Here is a 20772-nt window from a genome sequence, read left to right on the forward strand (position 1 = left end):
TGAGGTAAAGTAGCTGTTAATATTAAACTGAAAGGTTTTTTTTTTATGTACTCTCAGCTACAAGGTATTTCAACACTGCAGAATAAAAAAGTTTAGAAGTACTCGTTGTTGTTTTCCCACTCTTGGATGTTTAATTTAGTATAAGAAGCTGTAAGCTTCAGTCAGTGTACTTTTTTTGTTTTTAATGAGCTTCCTCTTCTGAACAAATCTCCTCAACTTCACTGAAAAATGTTCAGTACTATTGGGGTTGTCAATTGCTGCAGGTTTGTGTGTTGATGGTAGAATGCCAGCCTCAAACTGGCCTTATTACTCTTGAGACACTTAAAGTGTCTTAAAACACAATCTCTTCATAATACCAGATCAAATCGGTGTGGGTACAATCAGCTTGTTTGCTGCTGTGATACTCTTTCCATTCCTGTCACAGTCTACCACTCGTTTGTTGTCGTGTGAGACACTGTTGCCTGAGTTGCTTGGGAAAGAGGCAGGATCTCTTTGTGGGGGGGCATCATCTGTGGGCAACTACAATCAACCCCATGGAAGTGGCGAGGGAGCGGATTATGCCTGCATTGCCACAGGGCCTGACTGTTGCCATGGCACATCACTTGTTCTCTTGTTCACTGGCAAGTCAGAGAACCCTCCTGCGAAAGTGCTCTGGATGGATGTTGGCAGTTTCTTTCAATTCGAGGGACTTATTTGAGATCGTTAGAATGTAACTGGAGCTCACATGCACTCCATCATATGGAAATATGTGTTATTGTGTCGGCCTATGGTGTAGGTGTAAGAAATCCAAACAACCACCTGAATATATCAAAGTCAACTTTACAAATATCTGGATCAACCACAAGCGGTCCCTTGTGGCGAATTGCCACCGCTTGACTTTGATGCATCACTTTGCTGTTATTTCCTCCACTGCGTTTCAAACTACTGGTCTCAGTTCCCAAGTAGTATGAGTCATGAGAGGAAGGTAATCACAGGCAATGATGTGGACCGCTGCAGGGCAAGCCCCGTTGTGGAGGAATACCCTTGAGAAAGTCCACGCCGTCTGCAAACGACTGCTCATATAGGTCTTGGGATCGCCCTGGCCCCGCAGCCACTCAGAAAAGCGCTTTCGTCAGCCCACCGTGGAATCATCCAATCAGCGCCCGTCTTGCAAGAGCTCCCTCCACGCTATTGGTCGAGCGGGGACAAGGACTTTTGTTTTTTTGTTTTTTGCTCGCTCCAACAGCACCATCTCTGGCAGGTGGTGTGCGCTTAAAAAGCATACAGTAGGCTAATGTTTAGGACGGTAGGTAGGTAGTAGTAGGGAGATAAAAGACACTTTAGGTTGTTAATTTCTCGGTTTTTTTTAATTTCATTTCTATTTATTTATTTATTTGTATTTTTTTTTTTTTTTTTTTTGGTTTGGGTTTGGGTCGCTGTGCGTCGCGTGCCATGAGGTTTCCTGTGAGCCGAGCGGAGTCGCGGTGAATGGGATGAACGTCGGGGTTCCCCTCTCAGAGACGGACGCTCCGCGCTTTACGGTGAATTAAACCGCTCATTCGCCGTGCGGCAAGCCGTGGAGGGAAGAGGAGGGAGAAGACATACGGGGGGGAAAGAAAAAAGCCCCTACACGTTGACGGGAGATTTCGCCTCCCGTTTGGCCGCGAGCGAGAGAAAACCACCCCGGCCACGGTCCCACATCCTGGAAAGCCTGCCTCGCTCCGTTGAAATGATATGCTGGTGACATTTTTTGGAAGTGGTCGTGCCTTTTGTTTCCACGCCGGGATGTGCTCCTCATATACGGATTTGTAAAAGAAAACAAAAACAAAACAAACAAACAACCCCCCCCCCAAAAAAAAAAACAAAACCAAAACGCCACGGAGCCCCAGATGAGCGGACGCGTTTCTCTGCTCCGAAAATGAGGAAGCGATTTCATAAAGACCCAGAAAATGGCAAGAAGGTCTCGTCGTCCGTGGGCCCGGATCTGAGTAGAATGAGAAGGAAAGGGGCAAAAGCGGCAGCAGTATGATTCTTTTTTCTTCTTCTCCCCCTCGCAGAATGACACCGAAGGAGGTGAAACGGAGGAGGTAGAAGAGACGCAGCAGCATCCATGAAGGCGATCTGGAAGTTGTTTTTTTTATTTTTATTTTTGAGTCGCTCATAATGAACAGAAACACTTTGCAGCTCAATATCAGATCGTTTCCACAATTTTGAAAGATTTTTTTGTTTCTGCTTTGCGAAGGAGGGTTTCCCCCATTCTCTACTCATCTATTTTTTTTTTGTGCATCACTTATCTCTTTATATATATATAGATATTATTTTTTTTCCCTGTCTATATTTTTGATCTGGATCCAGCCCTGACTATTCAATGGAAGTATGTTATCAGCTACCGGTGTTGCCTCTAGACAGGCCGGTTCCCAAGCATGTCCTCAGCCGGAGGGGAGCCATTAGTTTCAGCTCCAGCTCTTCTCTCTTCGGGGCCCCTGATCCGAGGCAGCTGTCACAGGTAAAAACCACAACAACAACAGAAAATGCATTTAAAAAAAAAACAACGTTATGCTGGTCTTGCTTGTGTATGTTTCATCCCCACTGTTGGTTGACTGTAAGGGGATTCACACTGGCTATGAATATCTGTTTCTTCTCAACAAATGTATGAATTATTCAGTGAAATCTTGCAGGTGGTCGCTGGATTACCCCCCCCCCCCCCCCACCCACACACACACACACACAAACTGAGCACAGCATATTCTTATCTCTTAGACCTTAAAACACACAGTAGAATGTCTCGCCCTAAAACCAACTTTGTATGTTGCTTCTCTGTGTCTCTCTCTCTATATATATATGTAAATATATACATGTATATAAAGCCCTTCCTGGCTTACACTTTAGCCAGCACTACCAATGTGATGCTCACTTCTGGGATTTGTGAGAATGAACGTGCCACAATGTTATTTATGTTAACTTCCCCTGACACATTGACAGAAACGTCAGTCATTGAGTCACTCTTCAAGCTTCCTGCTTCCCTGGAGTCTTGGAACACGCAGCGCTCATAAACCGGCCTTGTTTTGTAATTTCACCTGCCATGTGGTTTAAAAAAAGGAACAGAACGGGGTGGCTCGCAATACTACATTTCATGTCGCGAGTTCGCGTGCTGCCCCACTCTGGTCTGCACAGAATAACTGGCATTGTGCTCCAGTCTGCCTCTCTAATGCGTCGCAGTAATTTCCGAGCATGTGTCTCAGGTGATGTCCCCACTATTGGGCTTTTGTTCACTGTTGCACTGCACCAGCTGTGAGAAGAGCTCTTCTGGTATGGGGGGGGGGGGAGTTGCCCACCAAGTCAATGCGCTTCTTTTTACACACTGTTGCACTTTTTACACAGCGGATCATCTTAAGTATTTTTTGCACCAAAGCCGCGGGGTGCATTACTGTGTGTGTTTGGCTCCCTTCCTAGTTGCTCACGAACAGAAACTCCCACAGCCTCGCATTGGCATTTCTCAACCCATTAACGAGGCATTAAGTCACTGTGTCGGGACTGTTTGAGCATCCTCTTCAATGGACTCTCCATTAGGCCTTTTGTAGAGGACCCTGCCCCACATAGCCACCCATGTGTGTCTGCTTTCAACCTACCACCCGTCCCAACAGACGGGCGGCTCAAAGACTTTGACACGGCCTCCGGTCCATCAAAGGCAGTGGCCTTTCACTTTGGTGTCGGCGTTTTCTCAAACGACGTCATTGCGTGTTGGGTACGGTTTCCACATATCAGACTTTTGATCATCAATTCCTCTTTTCCGCCCCCTTTAGTCGTAGCCACTCTATTGTTTAAAATGTGTCGGTTGAGAAGATGCGTAAATAACAAGTTTCCACGTGCCTGAAGCCATCCTTTGGTTTTTGCATTGTGCTTCTCATCAAGAAGAGTTTGTTGTAAAGCTCCCAAAACCAAAGAGAAATGGCACCATTGTAAGCAGGCAGACGCAAGTTCAAAGATTGTGACTTGTGGTCGGGTTCAGGACTTGATTCAATAGGCCAAATAGTTCCTTCTCATTCGCCACTTTGAGGTGTGCTTTTAGTGTTGACTGCTGTGAAGACGGGATTTGCGGTCTAGGACAATCTCCAGTTAAATAATCATGATCTCACGATGTCTTTGTGGAAACCTCGTGAGATCACACACTTTTCATTCTACATGTTGTGCAAATATAAAGGAACAATGAACAGGAAGCGACAAATTCAACGTATAGAACTGCATACCGTGTTCTGTCTGCGTTTTCCTCCCGAGTATTGCCAGAATTGGGCAAACGCACATGCAGGCATACGGTGCTGTCACTCAGCCTTTGTCGCCGAGCAATTACACTTCTACAAATATTGTGTTTTTGGGCCCTATTTATGACCATAAGGGTGCATTTGTCCTTGATGGCTGCTGTGTTTTTGTGTGCGGTTCTGCAGGCCTGTTGTTTGTGGAAGCAGAGCTGGACTCCCATTGCAGAAAGAGGCAGTTAGGCATGTGCCTGGGCTCTGTGGGCAGTGGTTTGGATCACTGCCAGACTCACAGATGGCCGGAGTCTCAGTCTCTTTTCTTTCTCCGGCTATCTTGTTCCGCTCGCTCACTCACGAGCTCGCCCTCTCTCTCTTTCTTTCTTTCTCTTTCTCCTCGACACTGCCCCCCCCCCCCCCCCCCCCCCCTCCTTCCCTTGCAGATGAAGACATTTCCTCTTGTAAACAGAGAACGAAAGAGTAGGGTTGAAGACACAACGGTGTCTCAGAAGAATATGCCACTCAGTGGTTGTGGAATGCTTAGGATTGGGTGTAAATATGTTGCTGAGGAGGCGTTTTGAAAACAGCAACAGCATCAAATAAATGGGCTCATTTATCCATGACAATGCCTCTATTGTTTCGAATACAATGCACGTTGGTTGTTAATTAATTCCCAAAAGTGAGGTGGAAGATGAGTTTTTTTTTTCTTTTCATAAATATAGTGATGTGTGCCGGTTCACTTTGACTTCTCACGAAAAGGAGAAGTGTAAACAGAGGACAGAGGCAGATTAGATCGGCGCAGCATAAATGGAGAAGGACCCGGACACCGTGAAGTCATGCGGTTCTCATTTTAAACTTCAAAATATATGCGTAACGTAAAGAGTGGTCGACGTCGCTGCACGCAGAGAGAGATGATCCACATTGCAGGGTTTAGTGTGTCCTTGTGCTTTGGTCTGTCTTGTTTTGTGACTGTATTGACAGTTGGACACGGTCACATGGTTGTGATGAGGCTGTGTCACTTTATGGCTTTAAAAAAAACAGATCCAACATCAATAAACAGATGCACAGTATTGACGAGGATTGTGCCGTCACGTGGCCATTTGTGATAACGGGAGGAAAACGACATCAAGTGGAAAACGCCAATCTGCCGTCGGCCCAGTCCCTCATATCGCAGCCGGAGATGTCGTCAACTCGCCTCACATCCACTTATTTCCCCCTTTCCATGTTTTTGGGGGTTTGAAAATAGGCCTTGGCTTCGGGATGCAACCTGGCACCGCCATCCACACTAGATGTTTCCCATGTAGGGCCTGATAAAGCAATACAGTACAGTGCCTCTTTCTTAGGGAGTTACTCTGTTGATTTTAACTGAACCGATAAGCTTTCTTTTTTTTCTTTTCTTTTTTTTCTTCTTCCTTCTGTGCATTGCGATCAGATTGACGTAGATTCAGGATGTGGTAAGAATGCCGAAGGAGCCGCTCAGACTCTTGAGCCCGGTGTTTCACAATCTCTCACACACACACACAAAAAAAAAAACTTTAACCCCTGCTCTACCTAAACACGGGTTCCTGCCGAACGAGCTGCAACACACGGTGCCGCGTATCACCGAGGCCAAACCCTACACGCCGTCTTCTTTCAAACGTAAGCGATGCCCTTGTTTCTGTGCTCGTCTGTCCCCTCTGCGAGAGGCCCCCCTCTTATCACATGACCGTTCTGTTTTTGTGCGGCGGTGTCGAGTGCAATCGGCCATGAGAATGCACTTGCACATATCAACACACCGACAGACACGACGGTAACTCCCCTGGCTGAACATTAATCATATTTAGTATGGGGGGGGGGGGGGCTTTACACGTGTGACCCTAAACTGCAAGCGAGGAGAGTGTGACTGGTTTCAAACTCCAGACAGAATGAACTGGTGACCTGGGCTTTGTTTGCCTTCCGAAGAAGGTTTTTTTTTTTTTTTTTTTAGGGGGTGGGGGGGGCTAGAAGCAATTAGAGCCTGGGGATGATGTTCAAAATGAATGAAATTCCTGTGCGGGGCAGACGGCCTGTGAGAGCATGAAGCTAAACTCATTCCCTTCCTCCACTCCTCAGCTCGGCTTGTTTTGTAGTACACTGCTAAAAGCCCATGTATACAAGGCTCTTTAAAGCACTCTGTATTAAAAAAAAAAAAAAAGGGCTCAATCATTTTATGACACTCTACCCGCCAATAAAAAAAAAACAAAAAACAAACACTGGTGGTAGATATATTGCTGCTTGACGAGCCGTCATTTTCTGCCTTGAGGCACCGGGCCTCTCCTCAGCCCAGCAGCCCTCTCTGAAAACCCTGGTGCAGCTGGAGTGTGTCACACTGGACAGCGTACTTAGAAAACACTCTTCCAAAAGTGTGTGTGTGTCAGACAGCTGGTTGCACACGAATGCATACACGCACTTTCACTCCAAACCGACCCGTGTTTATGGCCTAACACTCAGTTACTGGAATGTGCCGTCCCACACAGCACCGCGCTGCAAGAGGTCATAACTCAGGAGGAAGCTTTCAGTTTATGAAACTTCGACTGGTCCAGCTGCTTTTATCTTGGGAATTTACATGCACGTGTGTGTGTGTGTGTGTGCGTGTACTGTTTTGTTTATGATACGCCAGTTTACAGGAAAACTGCTGGCTTCTTCTTTTTGCTTGACCTCGGTTGACACGCAGAAGGAAACTGGCCTGTCCTCGGTTGCGACCCGACTTTTCAACTTAATAAGACGATAAAGGCCTCCTGTGAGGAAGTGTGAGAAAGCATTTGTGTCCAGCGGACCGTCGGGTTCCCTTCAAAAGTCTTTGAGCGACACTATCGGCTCAATCTCAAAACGTCGTGTTTAAAGAGTTGACGTCTTCGCAGCCTGTCTGAAACTAGTCCTTCAGCAAGCTTTAGGAATAAAGGAGCTGTCGGTGGGGACACAAAAAAAGGCAGACATTTGTGACACCTCAACTTGCAGAGTTTATCCAGTTTCCAGAAAAGTCCTTGGAGCACACATTTGTGAAGCTTTTGTGAAATTGTTAGCATCTATTTGACTGAGGTAGCCTGAAAACGAGAAACATTGAAGCCCTGCGGTTAGTCAAATAGTTAGGACATCAGGTCCTGACCTCCAAAAGCCCAACTCCGGTGACCTCGGGCGGTGAGACCAGGCTAAGATAAGGAACCAGAGCCTTATGTAAACGCGCTTACGGGGAATTGCAAGGGAGCACAATGGCTAGACTGTTGTGCTCGTGGCAAACTCCAAATAAAACCAATTTGAAAATGAGTTTGCTCTCGGACTGCTGCAAGCAAAAACCAACAGCCCGCTACTCAAGGTGTTTACTTAAAGAGTCCTAATGCAAACTAGGTTTTGTTGAGTTTGAAAGCTTTCACCAAGTAAATGAAGAGAATAAACATCAGTGGGCGTCCTTTCTTTAGACCAGTTAAATGTAACTGAATAGCCTGTATATCTAAGGCATTGTGATTCCAGTTTTAATTTCTCTTGAATATGTCTGTTCACATCATCGTGTTTACCCAGGCTTTGCACCGGTTTTGCTTGAAAATGTATCCATGTGTTCATACTATAAACTTCCCTTCAGCTTGGCCAGTTGTTGAAATATCCCCCCCCCCAAAAAAACAAAACAAAACATAAAGGCAGAATATTGGCGAAGCCTCCAGTTTGGCAGTACCGCAAACTATAACCATGGAGGTAAAAGGCAACATTACCTTTTGATGAGGCGTAACTGTTGTACGATAACACGTTGGATTGTATTTTTGTCACCACTTGAATGACTCACGGGTGTATTATTATACATTCAATCTTCACTGTTTAAAACAATTCCAGTTACACAATGTATAAAGTCTGAATCTTACTGTTGCCGTGACGCAAAATGCATAATGGCCAACAAAAGAGATTGGTAGAAAGTTGGATCTCAAGGTTGTGGGTCAAAAGGTGACCTTCCGTGAGGCTGATGAAAGGAGTTCCTTGGTCTAATGGTTGCTGGATCCTAATTGTAATTATAATAAAGTCGATGGAAAGTTGAGCACATTCACCCGTCAAATGAAATGTTTTTACACGTGACGACAGAGTTGAGCTTGATTGTTAAGCCAACGTTATAGAAAGGCCTTAGCTAGTAATGGGTGAACACTGTCTGCAGCTTCGTGGCTTTAAGCAAGTTGATTAGAAAGATTTTTTTTTTGTGTGGCTGTGTAAAGTATCATAAATTGCTTTGATATAATGTGCTTGTTTTGTAATTGTAGGCCTCTTGAATACTTGGGTTTCTTGAAAAGAAGAGAGAGAAAAAAAAATCCAAGGTGCCTTCAAATTCTTCCAACAACATCTGATGCCAAGTGATGCTTATGTACAAAATACAACGAAATGCTAATACAGGATGTCTGGTGTTTGAGTAGCACCTCCGCAGGACGACAAATAAAAGCGTGTTTCTGTCCCGCTCGGCCGTGAAGCATTTAATGTCAAAACCACAAAGCACGAGGTGGCTCGGGTTCTCGTTGGACCATGACAGGAACCACGAGCACAAGGTTTGTGTGTGTGTGTGTGTGTGTGTGTGTGTGTGTGTTGGTGGTGCAAGGCGTGGCGGGGGTGTGTGTGTGTGTTGTGGGCTTGCAGTTTCAAGGGTGAAACACGGCTTTCCCCACCGCTTGCAGCAGGAATGTGACATTGACAAAGTGCAACTGCTTCTTCCTTACAAGCTCACAAGGGAGTGTGTGTGTGTGTGTGTGTGTGTGTGTGTGTGTGTGTGTGTGTGTGTGTGTGTGTGTGTGTGTGTGTGTGTGTGTGTGTGTGTGTGTGTGTGTGTGTGTGTGTGTGTGTGTGTGTGTGTGTGTGTGTGTGTGTGTGTGTGTGTGTGTGTGTGTGTGTGTGTGTAGCAAACTCTGGTCACCAAAAGGTCTTGCCCGGGCAAGTGTTGGCAGAGCCGGCCACTCTTCGCTCCCAAACGCGAGAGCCAGCATTATAGTTCCCACGCACGTTACAGTCAATACTATCTCCCTTACAAACACACAGTCCCTGCATACATACACACAATCTATAACGCTCACACTAAACACCGGTGCCGTGTGTAAACACAGACTCTTGTTGACACTAAAATACAGCCTTCCACGTTACCCACCCTGAGTCAAGCTGTTTGCTGGCCGGTAAAATATTAGCTTTGGATTGGTGGCTGTCAGGAGCTTAGAGGACAGACTGTGTGTGTGTGCGTGTGTGTCACTTTAATCCAAACAATATCAAGTACTAAGTATACAAGCAGGTACATTTGTGTTTGTGGCGTGACCAAACGAGTTGGTCATCATGTGGTCCCAGATTATGGATGGGTTCTATCGGCGCCATGAACTGGACTTTATTTAGATCTGGAAAAACATTTTTTTGTTGTTGTTTAATCCCAGAAGGGGAGAGTTGGAGGAGCCTTAACGGCCAAGCGGAGGGCAGTTGGGTGTTATTGCAGAGGTGAACTCCCAGCCCCCACGTCGGCCGTCAGCGAGCCCCAAACATAAGCCTTTGTTTTCCAGCGGTCTGGCGTAACGGCCAGTCGGCCTGACGGCGAGTTTACTCCGGCTCCCCGCCGGCCCGGGGTAACCTTAAACGAGGGTAACCCCCCCTCCAGAAGAGAGAGTGAAGAGTTGGCCTGGAGGAGAGCCCAGGATGTGTGGAGTGCACAGAGAGGTGAGCCAACACCTCGGCGGAGCCCAGAGCAGCTGTTTGTCGGCAGAGCAAATATGTAGTTACCACAGTCATAACCGCGGCGGCTACTACTGAGCTCGTGACGCCACCAGTGCAGCCGCCTCCTGCTCCAGCGTGCAAACTGGCGCTTTGTTATATTCATGGCCGATGCAAAGTTCTTACCGATATTTCCTTTCACGTTTGGGAAGCATATTTTGGGGGTCAACAACTGTCTTTGCCGAAACAGAAAAGACAGTTTATATTTTATTGTTGACGCTAAATCGCACTTGTTGTAAAATTCATCGAGGGTTTAACGCACAGTGAATGTTTTTAATGCACGGTGACGCACGATAAAGCAGAAAGTGTCTGGGACTTATTGAAAACAAATATCTTCTTTTTTTTTTTCCTTCTCTATCTGCAGAACGTCATGTGAACAGCCCGCATTATCTCGATGTACATTTAATCTCGGTGGTACAACACAAGTTTTCTCAATTAAGATACATTCTAGAACTCAAAATGAGTGAAAAAGAATAAAGCAGAAATAAAAGTATCCTCTCCGAAATGCATTTTGCTTCAAATATCTCTAGACTCTTGCAGACAATCTGAAATTGTCCCGTTCATAATTTAAAAAAAAAAGTTTCAAATAGTTACTGTACCGTCTCGTCTAGCTTTCAATTCATTGAAACATGAAGCAGTTGGCCGTGACACTGGGAGTAAATAAAACAATGGCTACCATTCTATCCTAAATGCAATTATTTGTTGGCATTGTGACCTGAAGCACATCTGCAAAGATTAGAATCATGATCCTTCTGTGAAGATGGACGATCCGGAGGGGCGCACATCCTGTTCTCAAACCTCTGTATACTTTTCAGCATCGATCAGATCTTTCGAGATGTCTCGGCTATTTTCCTAGAAGGCTGGCTTTTGGTTTTTTTTAATACTATGTGCTGATAAGCAGCCACATGGTTCCTGTCCTCTTGACTTCTGCAGGATGCAGCATCCATGGTTTCAAAAACAAACAAACAAACAAATCACGAAGACATTAGAATTTTTGATCGTGTCCAGATGTGACTACTATGTTGCAAGAAGATGTTTATCTGATTTGCCTGAGCATTGCATGCTGGTTTATTCAGCTTCTACATTGATCTTTTCAATGTTTTTTTCTGGAATTGCGCCATGTCAAAATTGTTTTTTCAACTGGTTTGTGTCTTATCATCCTCCAGCTGAGCGCAAATGTGTGTCTTTTGCATCAAGAAAAGCCAAACGGTGAATCCCAGCACAACCGCACATTGACGATATTTACAAAACTGTGATAAGTGCTCTCTAATGTTGGCTCATCATGCTTGCTCTGCTTTCCTCTTAACATTTATCTTTTTGTGCTTCTTCAGTGTGCCGCTGTCGTTTAAAACGCATCGGAATCAAGTGTCCAAAACTCGATTTAGATCAACTTTTACCGAATAAACAGTCAGCAGATGGTCACTGAACTTGGCAGAGTGAACATTTCCTGAAGAGTTTTTTTTTCTTCTTCTGAGAATAAATTTTAAGAAGAAATGTATCCAATACAAATTTTTAGGAAGGGCATTGACTTGTAATTCAAACAAACCGGTTTAATTCAAAACCTAAACATTTATATAGAGCTCTGCAATTGGTCATGTCAATATTCCATTGTGTCCCTCCATTCAATGTGTTGAATACAGTTCTGTGAAAGGGAAGTTATAATATCACAAAAAAATAAAATAAAAAAATTCTCATTGATTTGGATGGGATTCAAAATAAATTCTATTTAATGGAAACAGTGTGTGTGTCCACATGGCACATGTGTTTCTCACATGACTGATAGCAGAGCTGTATCGGGCCGATGATGCAGAACTGGAACATGTTTATCAGTATAACGGCAGCGTCAAACGCTCACACACACACACACACACACGCAAACAGTGCAGATTAGGACCAACAGTAGCAGCAAGACACCACCCTGCACTTACCAACTTCTGTGTATACTTTCAAACGTTAAAAACCAGGCCTGTGTTTTTCCAAGACTCTTTGGAAGGAGATGGGGCTGTTTTTTTTGTTTGCGCACACCTCAATTTTGGGCTCAACAATCACCACCAATACCTCATTATGCCGCTGTAATGATATAATTCCAACATGGTATTGAACCTGGAATGGCTGTTGACGATGTCTCTTTCTGTTCAGAGGCGCGGGGCCATCTCCTACGACAGCTCCGACCAGACAGCGCTCTACATTCGTATGCTAGGTAAGTGTTTCCCCATCCTCGGTGTGCACACACACACACACACACACACACACACACACACACACACACACACACGTGCATCTCCAGTAGACACGCATGCATCGGGAGGTTTATCTGCTCCACGATCATGTCCATTTCTTAATATGCACCGGCTTAAAACCAGCAGTGAGATGGGGAAATGGATGGATCAGAAGGGGACTGAGGGATGGAGAGATTATGAAGAGATGGGGGCACACTAAAGTGCACGCCCAGAATCCACTCAATCCCTGGCTTTTTTTTTTTTTTTTTTTTTTTACATTTCTGGGTCATATTAGGTTTATGATGTTCATATCTGCATTGTTGAGTGTTTGACGTTTGATCAGATTTGTTTGGAGTGCCGGATTACATTTGTCCCCTGAGCAGGCAAAAGAGTCTTTTTGCTGTGTGTATTGTTCATGTACGTGTCTCTGTGTACACACTGCATGTATTCGCTTTCTGGTAGTGACACTAAGCAGGATAAGCAGTTTAGAAAATGGATGATGAAGAGCTCATTGGCCTGCAGGGCAGATGGAGTCAGATGCGTCGAGGAAGCAGCCAGATCAGCTTTGGCTTTCTAATCAATGAGGTTTTTGGCGATAATGTTGCGATTAGATGTTCTCTATAGACCCGATGTTGGTCCAACAACATTCACAGCTTTACGTCATAATTTTTATGGTTTAGGCTAGTGTCATAAAACAATATAGTTTCTCTTTCCTCTTTAATATTGAAAGGAAGAAGAATCTGACTGGGAAAAGTCATAATTTTGGGCCCAAGGTTTTTTCTGGCTTCCTTTAGAAACCCCTGATATAGAAGTGGCCCAAATGTTACTCTGTCTTTGTCAGATATCTGATTTGATCTGACTGACACTAACTTATCGCGGCTTAAAAGCTGTGGTTTTCTGTCATCGATGGCCGTTTTCACGCCGCCACTTCCATTGCGCCACGTGACCTCTCCGGCTCCTCTGCTATCAATAACAAATGATACAACGATCAAAGAGACACTACCGCTGCACCAAAACAATGATTAACTTATCACCATATTTCTGCACTGAGCTTTGCATAAATGCGACGGGAACAAATACTCCGTTCAGTGGGAGCTTTCTTTATTGATTCCCTCAAGGCACCAGCAGTGCATGTAGATGACAGGATAGTGTTGTTGTTCTTGCTTATAGCCCTGTGCAGTCAAACCTGTCAAACTCGAGTTTATGAATTCAACCTTGCACAGTGCAGCAGCGAGTAAACTTAAAACACCCGATAAAAAACATTTGTTGGAGCGTTCAGGTGAAGAGATTTGAGCCGAACGGTTAAAAGGACAAATTACTTTTCAAAGTGACTGTTGGTTATTCCCAACGTTGACATATTCACATACATATATCTCTGTTTCTTTCCGGCTTGGTCATAATTGGAACGCTGCCACATGTGCATCCTCGCACAGTAGCAGCAGTTTATCACTGAAGGAGCTTTATTTTGAAAGAAAAAAGAAAAAAATTTACTTGGCTAAGTATGATGGCAGTCTCATACGTCACTGGCAAAAAGCATCTGTCTCCGTAGATTTTATATTAAATTGAGTGTGAGGAGAGGCACGCTAATGCAGACTGGTGTTTGCCTGGGCCAGGGTTCAGTCTGCCAAGTTAATGCCGATGTGCTTTCAAATAGCGGGACTCTGAGCTTTCGCCACATCAGTTATAATGACATGACCTACATCCACCCCAGAGCGCCAGCGCTAATGCACTGTAGGGGAAACATGGACCCCGTGACACTCAAAACACACTAATCACATAAGCGCGCACACATGTGCCGAGCACCAGCACATGCATCCGCAGATGTGACAGATGCACACAGACAGATGTGGGCTCACGCTGCAGAGGGTGGGATTATTGGGATTTGTATTGTCATAGTTTCTGTTTTTTTTTTTTTTTTGCACGTGACACGCCACAGCCTCGGCTCCGCTGGCCGCATTCACGTTTGAACACTCCTCAAACCTTTCAGCCACTGTGTTTTGAAATGAATAGTAATTTTTAGTTTTTTTGGCCGTGGGAACACGCCTGTGTGACTGCTTTTTAAAAAAAATCCCGATGCACACACGACGCAGTCTGCCGTGCCATGCTGGAAACGTATCATTGCACCGTTCAAGCACCTTGATCAGCACACTACAAAATAGCTCGCCTTATTTTAGACCGTGAGGCCTGGAACGACACAATTGCGTTTGACCGCATCGGTGTCGCGTCAGTCCGCTCTCACCGCTCCCGACCGCAGTCTTTCGGCAGCCTGGAGCCCTCTTCCTCTGCCCGACTACTAAAACCAGTCGTAGATGGATTCTAGATTTCTACTCGTCGGTTCAGAGTACTAATCGTAGACCAAGACCGTCCTGACACGGCTTTGCATGCTCACCCATTTGATTGACTTGTCTGTTGAATTTCCTCTTCTGGGACTTTGGGTGTACGCTCCCGGCCTGGGTCCAAATAATATTTTCAAAACACATCTTTTGCTTGATTTGGGAGTAACGAGACGATGGCTTCTACCACAAGTCCCGTTTAGCGTTTGTAAAAGCTGAGACAAAAATGAAGGGTTTTCTGTCAGCAATTCTGTGCACAGTGAGCGTGTCCTCGTGACGGTATTGTGTTGGGTTGACTGAGTTGGTGGTTTTTTTTCTGGATTTATTTATTGTTTTTTTTGTCAGTCAACATCGACAGTTTTGTTAGAAAAACTTGACGGATTTCTAAAAATGTTCACGAGTCGCAGCACTTTTCTCAGTCGAAATGTTAGCGCATGAAAAATGACTCGAGTATGAAACAGGACAAATTGTAACCCAAAAAAAATTCTGGATTTTTAATACAAGCAAAGTTGTTAATTCTCACCCTGTTTGAATTGTGGCAGAAAACCAGAAGTAGTCTCGGCTTAGAAGGACTGATGAAAGAAACTCTCTGTGATGATAAACACACCATCTGCCTTGAGACTCTTGGAAAAAGAGGTGAAGGTTGGGTTTCAGTTCTCTCGGTGCTTTTGAAAGTCACTTGCGCTCCCCGTCATGTGGTGAAGCCCATCTTCACGGGACTCTGGCAAGGTCAACTCCAAGATGCAATCAAGTTTTTTTTGTGTAAATGCTACTTGTGCTGAGGAATGTCTGAATCTTGAGGAAATAAGTGTTGATTTCTTCCAGGAGATGTGAGAGTGAGAAGTCAGGTTGGGTTTGAACCGGAACGAAGAAGCTCCCACCCGTACCTGTGCATCGACTTCCGAACTCTTCACAGTAAGTAGGACTCGCCGACCTTGCTCCATACCGGCAGAGGCTACTCTTCTTCATCAATTGGGTTTGTGTGCAAAACACATTGAAGAGGAAGCTCCTCAGAAAACGTGAAACATTTACAAAGAAGCAGAGAGAGTGTGTGAGTGTGTGTGTGTGTCGACATTTTGACCTAAAAGTAATCCTGCCTCACGCTGACGTGTTTCCGGATCGCACACACAGTTTGTTCGGACACCGTGCCTTTGTTGTGCGCGCGCGTGTGTGTGTGCGCGTGAGAGACCACTGACAAAGCATGTCTGCAGTGCGATCCCAGACGAGAGGCTTACGAGTGGGCGGCTGTGTCAGCAGCGACTTGTTTGCATATCGCCGCGGTGGTGTCAGATCCCCACCGAGCTCGTACGAAACCAAATGGTTCTCGGAGGCTAATGAGTCTTTTTTTTTTTTTTTTTTTTTTGAAACGACGCAATCCTCGAAATTGTTGCTCCCGCTCATGTGTTGTAACGTCTGTAAAAACCAAACAAATAAACCCGATCTGTGTGTGTTTAGCACGGCTGGGATGGGGGTCCACACCGGCCAGTTCTGGTCCTGAGCGGAGGGTCCACAGACTGCTCAGCTTCCAGAGGTACCTGCACTCGTCCCGCCTGCTGAGCGGACTCCCCCAGCAGATCCCCCTCCACATCCTCGACGAAGATTACACCGGACAGGCTCGAGTACGTGGGCTCCGCCTCGGGACAGCGGCGCCACGGCAACGCGCAGAAGTGGACCATCTGCTTGCATTGTGTTTTGCCGACGCCGCTTCTCAAAACTCTCCTCTCGTCCCTCTCTCTCTCTTTGCAGTGCATGCTGGAAAAAGTCGGGAACTGGAATTTTGACATTTTCCTCTTTGACAGATTGACAAATGGTTGGTAAAATCTGATCTTGGGGGTTGTAGTTGTTTTACATGTCGCGGTAACATCAGGGGTGCAACTGAGTGCAGCTTGGACTCTGCTTCAGATTCAAAGTTTTACCACTAGTGCCACCTGTTGGAAGGCAAAGAAGAGTATTAGAAGTCACTCCACAAGCGAATCTCAACCGGCTTCCACTGAAGCAGCTCAATAGATCAGAAAATATTTCTAATTTGTCCTTCAACAATAAGAGTCCAAAGAGAAGCATGTGCTACACTTGTATACAGATGCAGAAAAAGAAACTGCTTAGTTGAAAGTCAAAGCAAACGCTCAAGGAAAGAAAAGCAACATTTTCTTTTGCCTAGACGATGCACAAGTCACCATTTTCACTTTCATTTGCATGACTGATTCATGTTGTTCTTCCCCTCAAGTGTATTGTGTACCCACAAAAAGATAGAATGCAACTTGGTCAAATGAAATAAATTAGAACTTCTCTGAGTGGTTTCAGGATCAATAAATATTCTGCTATTCTGAGGTGAAAAATCATACAAACTGTGCATTTAAATGTACATTTAAACACGCACTTGCTTTAACTTTTAACTATTTACTGTAGTGCAGTAAACCGAAACCAACAGTAATCAAGTGTGTTTAATACAATCGATTTTGAATTCAGTGAGTCAAATAGATTGATGGCGTCTTTTTTAAAAACGTGACTCCTCTCCGTCTTCTCCCGCTCAGGAAACAGCCTCATCACCCTGACCTCCCACCTGCTGAACCAGTACGGCCTGATCGAGCTCTTCCAGCTGGACATGGTCAAGCTCTGGAGGTTCCTGGTCATGGTTCAGGAAGACTATCACACTGGCAACCCATATCACAACGCTGTCCACGCTGCGGACGTCACCCAGGCCATGTACTGCTACATGCAGGAGCCCATGGTGAGGGCCGGCACGGCCACGTTCATTGCGGCGTTCTGCTCCAGGTTTTCAAAGGCAAGAGCCGCAATTTAACCGTCTTCGTTTTATTGCCTCGGTCTGAATGCAGCTTGCAAAGTCCCTGACCTCCTACGACATCCTACTGGGACTCCTGGCAGCCGCGACACACGACCTGGACCATCCCGGGGTCAACCAGCCATTCCTCATCAAGACTGACCACTATCTCGCCAAACTCTATAGAGTAAGACCAGGAACTGTCCTGCCTGACGGCCTCATGAAGTACTGTACACCAGTAAATGCCTATGGGGCATTTGTTTGATCTTTCTGGTGCATCATTTGTTGTTTTTCATCCGCAGAATACCTCAGTACTGGAAAACCACCACTGGAAGTCGGCAGTGGGTCTGCTCAGAGAGACTGGGCTCTTCTCCCACTTGCCTGCTGAGGACAGGTCAGTCTGACGTGCAGACGTTTCACACGTCACCCACAAAAAACACAAACTGTGTCGCACACGTTATTGATGGGTCATATTTTATTAAAAAAAAAAAATAATAATTTTTGTTAATTGCATGATTCTCTGTCCTCAGCCTGAACTTGGAGAGGGAATTGGGCTCCTTAATCCTGGCCACAGACATCAGCAGACAGAACGACTACCTGTCCAGGTTCCGCACGCACCTGGACCAGGACAACCTGTGTTTGAGCAACGCCAGCCACCGCCACTTCATCCTGCAGGTCGGTCACCTGCTCTTGCTGTACAAACACTGGCGGAAACCAACCGTTTTTTGTTTTTTTTCTCATTGTGGCGTCTCACTGCCGCCCCCTACAGATGGCTCTGAAGTGCGCAGACATCTGTAACCCCTGCAGGCCCTGGGAGCTCAGCAAACAGTGGAGCGAGAAAGTGACGGCCGAGTTCTTCCAACAAGGTGATCCGTCGTCCCTGTATGTTTCCTCAAATAACACTCGACGTGTAAATTAATCTTTTAATTTGGTACGTTCATGCAGGAGACATTGAGAAGAAGCACAAACTTGAAGTCAGCCCAGTCTGCGACCGACAGACCAACTCTGTTGGAAACATTCAAATCGGTGAGCGCCGCAGCCGTGTTGCGTTGGTCAATTATTTCTAGCTGGTGTTTTTTTTTTTTAACTCCCGCCTAATCTGGTGTCTGGCACCTTCTCGCCCTGCCCCCTCCAGGCTTCATGACGTACGTGGCGGAGCCGCTGTTCGCGGAGTGGGCCCGGTTCTCCGACACGCGTCTGTCCCAGACCATGCTGGGCCACATGGGGCTGAACAAAGCCAGCTGGGGCGGCCTGCAGCAGGAGCGAGCGGCCGCCTCCGAGGAGGCGGAGCCCAGCGTGGCGGGCACCGCCACGGAAGACGCCGCTGCCGCCGCCGCGGCCACTGCGCGTGGGAACGGTGACACAGCTGCAGGCGCAGGAAGAACCAGCTCCAAAGAAATACCTCAGGGAAGCAGAGAATCCTGACACGCCTCGCGTGTCCTTTCACCTCGACCTCCTGACCCCTGACCCGCCGCCGCCTCGGGGCCTCATGGACACTGAGGGCCTGCAGCCCCGCCCCGCCTGATCCTCACAACCTTGTTTATGTTTTGTTTGCTTTGGCCTCCCATCTTGATAAACCACTGATTTTATTTAATTTATTTAATTTTAATTCCTCTTTTTTGGCATAGAGCAATACATAGATACCTCATTTGGCTACTGCTGTATTTTCTTTTATTTGCTTTATTTGTTTTATTTATTGGTCCACTGTAGTTTTGGCATTACTGACTGAAAACACACAACTTTGTTGTGAGTGAACCTAAAGGGGGGAAAAGCAGTATGAGAACTGAAGAAGACAATAGTTTTGTTTAGTTTTTTTTTCTGGTATTTTGAAGTGCCATTTGAAAACAAAGATTTTGAAGAATGATCTGAACTGACGGAGACGACTGGAGTATTCAGACCCGACGCCCTCCTCGGACTCTTTTGCGTAATGCCGCGTTGCATTTGTATTGAAGTTTCTTCCTCATGTAAAAAAAAACAAACAAAAAAAAAAAATGTGACAAGCCCAGTCCTTTTGCTGCCTCTAACGAAGACTGTTTACGCATCTTCTCGTTTGTCGTATATCTTTTTTTTTTTTTTTTCCCCCCTCGAACTGAAGCGAATCACGTCGGCTCCACGGTTTGCCTTTCGAAGCACAGATGTGAAGAACCACTCGTACGAACTGTCGTCCCACTGTTGAAGCCATGAGCAGAACCTTCTTCAAAACACACCAGATGCCATAAAACGACTCCACCCCGCGCAACCCGCGTCGGACACGCAAGCTTTTTTTGCCTCCCGCGGCGGCATTACTTGGGATTATCGCTTTTCCGCCTCGCCCCCCCGGTCCCGGTCGAACTTCGGGGTTCCGGCCCTCCCTCGCCAGACTCCAGACTGTTCCACAGTCACATGCACATGCATCTCGCCTGCAACTCCACTCCACGCAACTCCACTCGCTCAGGGTTTTGCCAGTCTCTTTGTAGAGGGAGATGGGATAAAGGAGGTGACTGCGGATAATGCAAGCGTGTTTTTATTTGTTTTTTTTCTCCTTTTTTTTTGGTTTTGTTTTGTTTTGTCAGCTCGGATCTACTGAAGGAGTCTCCCTCCCCACAGAATGTCTCTCACAGCCACATGAAACCTAAAGGACTGCTCAACTGATGCCTTATAACTATGCACAAACTATGCTAAGTGACCAAACCAACTCCTTTTCCCATCAAGTGCATGGTGTGCTTGTCTTTGAATGCACTGTCCGATCCCTCTGCCTTTCTGTCGTGAGGAACAACTCCAGCTGTCCTTTCTTTTTCTTTCTTCTTTTTCCTTTTCCTTTTTTGTACGGAAACAAAACGATCGAATGAATTTGAACATTCCATTTCTTTTGTGTTTTGGTTTGTCGACTTTGATTCTGTATAGTGGCACAACTTGTGTTTGAACATTTTGGAAGATAACAGGTGCTTTTCTTACTTTAGCTGATTTGTATTTTGCTGTAAGTGCTGTAAGACTGTTGATAAAACTGTTTACAATTTGTTGCGACAGCCATTTTTGGGAAGACTTCAGTGTCGAGCCAGATTTTGTAAAGGCTTTGCTGTATTGACCTTTTTGATACATGCCTGTTGCAGTTACGATTTGAATAATAAAACCTGTTGTTGATGAATGTTTGACTTCTGCATGGGTCAGATATGCAGCAGAGGTGAGGAAAAAGTCTACATTTAGTAGTTTTCCCCCCCAACTCTTTTCTGGGGTGAAGGTCAAAATGTGGCTACGGGAGGGAATATTCCCAGTTTTAAGGCGATGACTTGAAACATATTTCTGAAATGACATTTATGGATAACGGGTTGATGCTTTCAATCCAGCCTGTCACCTGGTTCACTCTCCTTGTGCCGAAACCTTCCCATTCTTTTCATGTATTCAGCAGGTTTTTTCTGCGTGCCAACAAGCTTGAGGGAAATTTTCAAACCATTTATTGTAATCGTTATGAAGACTAAGACATAAAACATGTTTGATTGCAAAGC

At 45.6% G+C, this 20772-nt stretch overlaps 1 protein-coding gene across 3 annotated transcripts; it reads left to right on the forward strand.

Annotated features, from left to right (window-relative positions):
- The first annotated feature begins 1479 nt into the window (after positions 1 to 1479).
- pde7a (phosphodiesterase 7A) lies at positions 1480 to 20707 on the forward strand. Of its 3 annotated transcripts, none has more exons than XM_080514675.1 (12): positions 1480 to 2485; positions 12099 to 12159; positions 15337 to 15426; positions 15967 to 16130; positions 16258 to 16321; positions 17043 to 17239; positions 17346 to 17477; positions 17593 to 17684; positions 17821 to 17965; positions 18060 to 18156; positions 18236 to 18316; positions 18426 to 20707. In XM_080514675.1, exons 1-12 carry the CDS (start codon positions 2348 to 2350, stop codon positions 18713 to 18715), a joined length of 1551 nt encoding a protein of 516 aa, XP_080370801.1. In that variant the 5' UTR covers positions 1480 to 2347; the 3' UTR covers positions 18716 to 20707. The 3 variants fall into 3 exon arrangements, with proteins under 3 accessions (XP_080370801.1, XP_080370802.1, XP_080370803.1); XM_080514676.1 differs by having other exon boundaries at positions 15340 to 15426; XM_080514677.1 differs by lacking the exon at positions 1480 to 2485 and having other exon boundaries at positions 11913 to 12159; positions 15340 to 15426.
- The last annotated feature ends 65 nt before the right edge of the window (positions 20708 to 20772 follow it).

This window comes from Blennius ocellaris (assembly GCF_963422515.1).
Source record: "Blennius ocellaris genome assembly, chromosome: 19".
Taxonomy (NCBI): Eukaryota; Metazoa; Chordata; class Actinopteri; order Blenniiformes; family Blenniidae; genus Blennius; species Blennius ocellaris.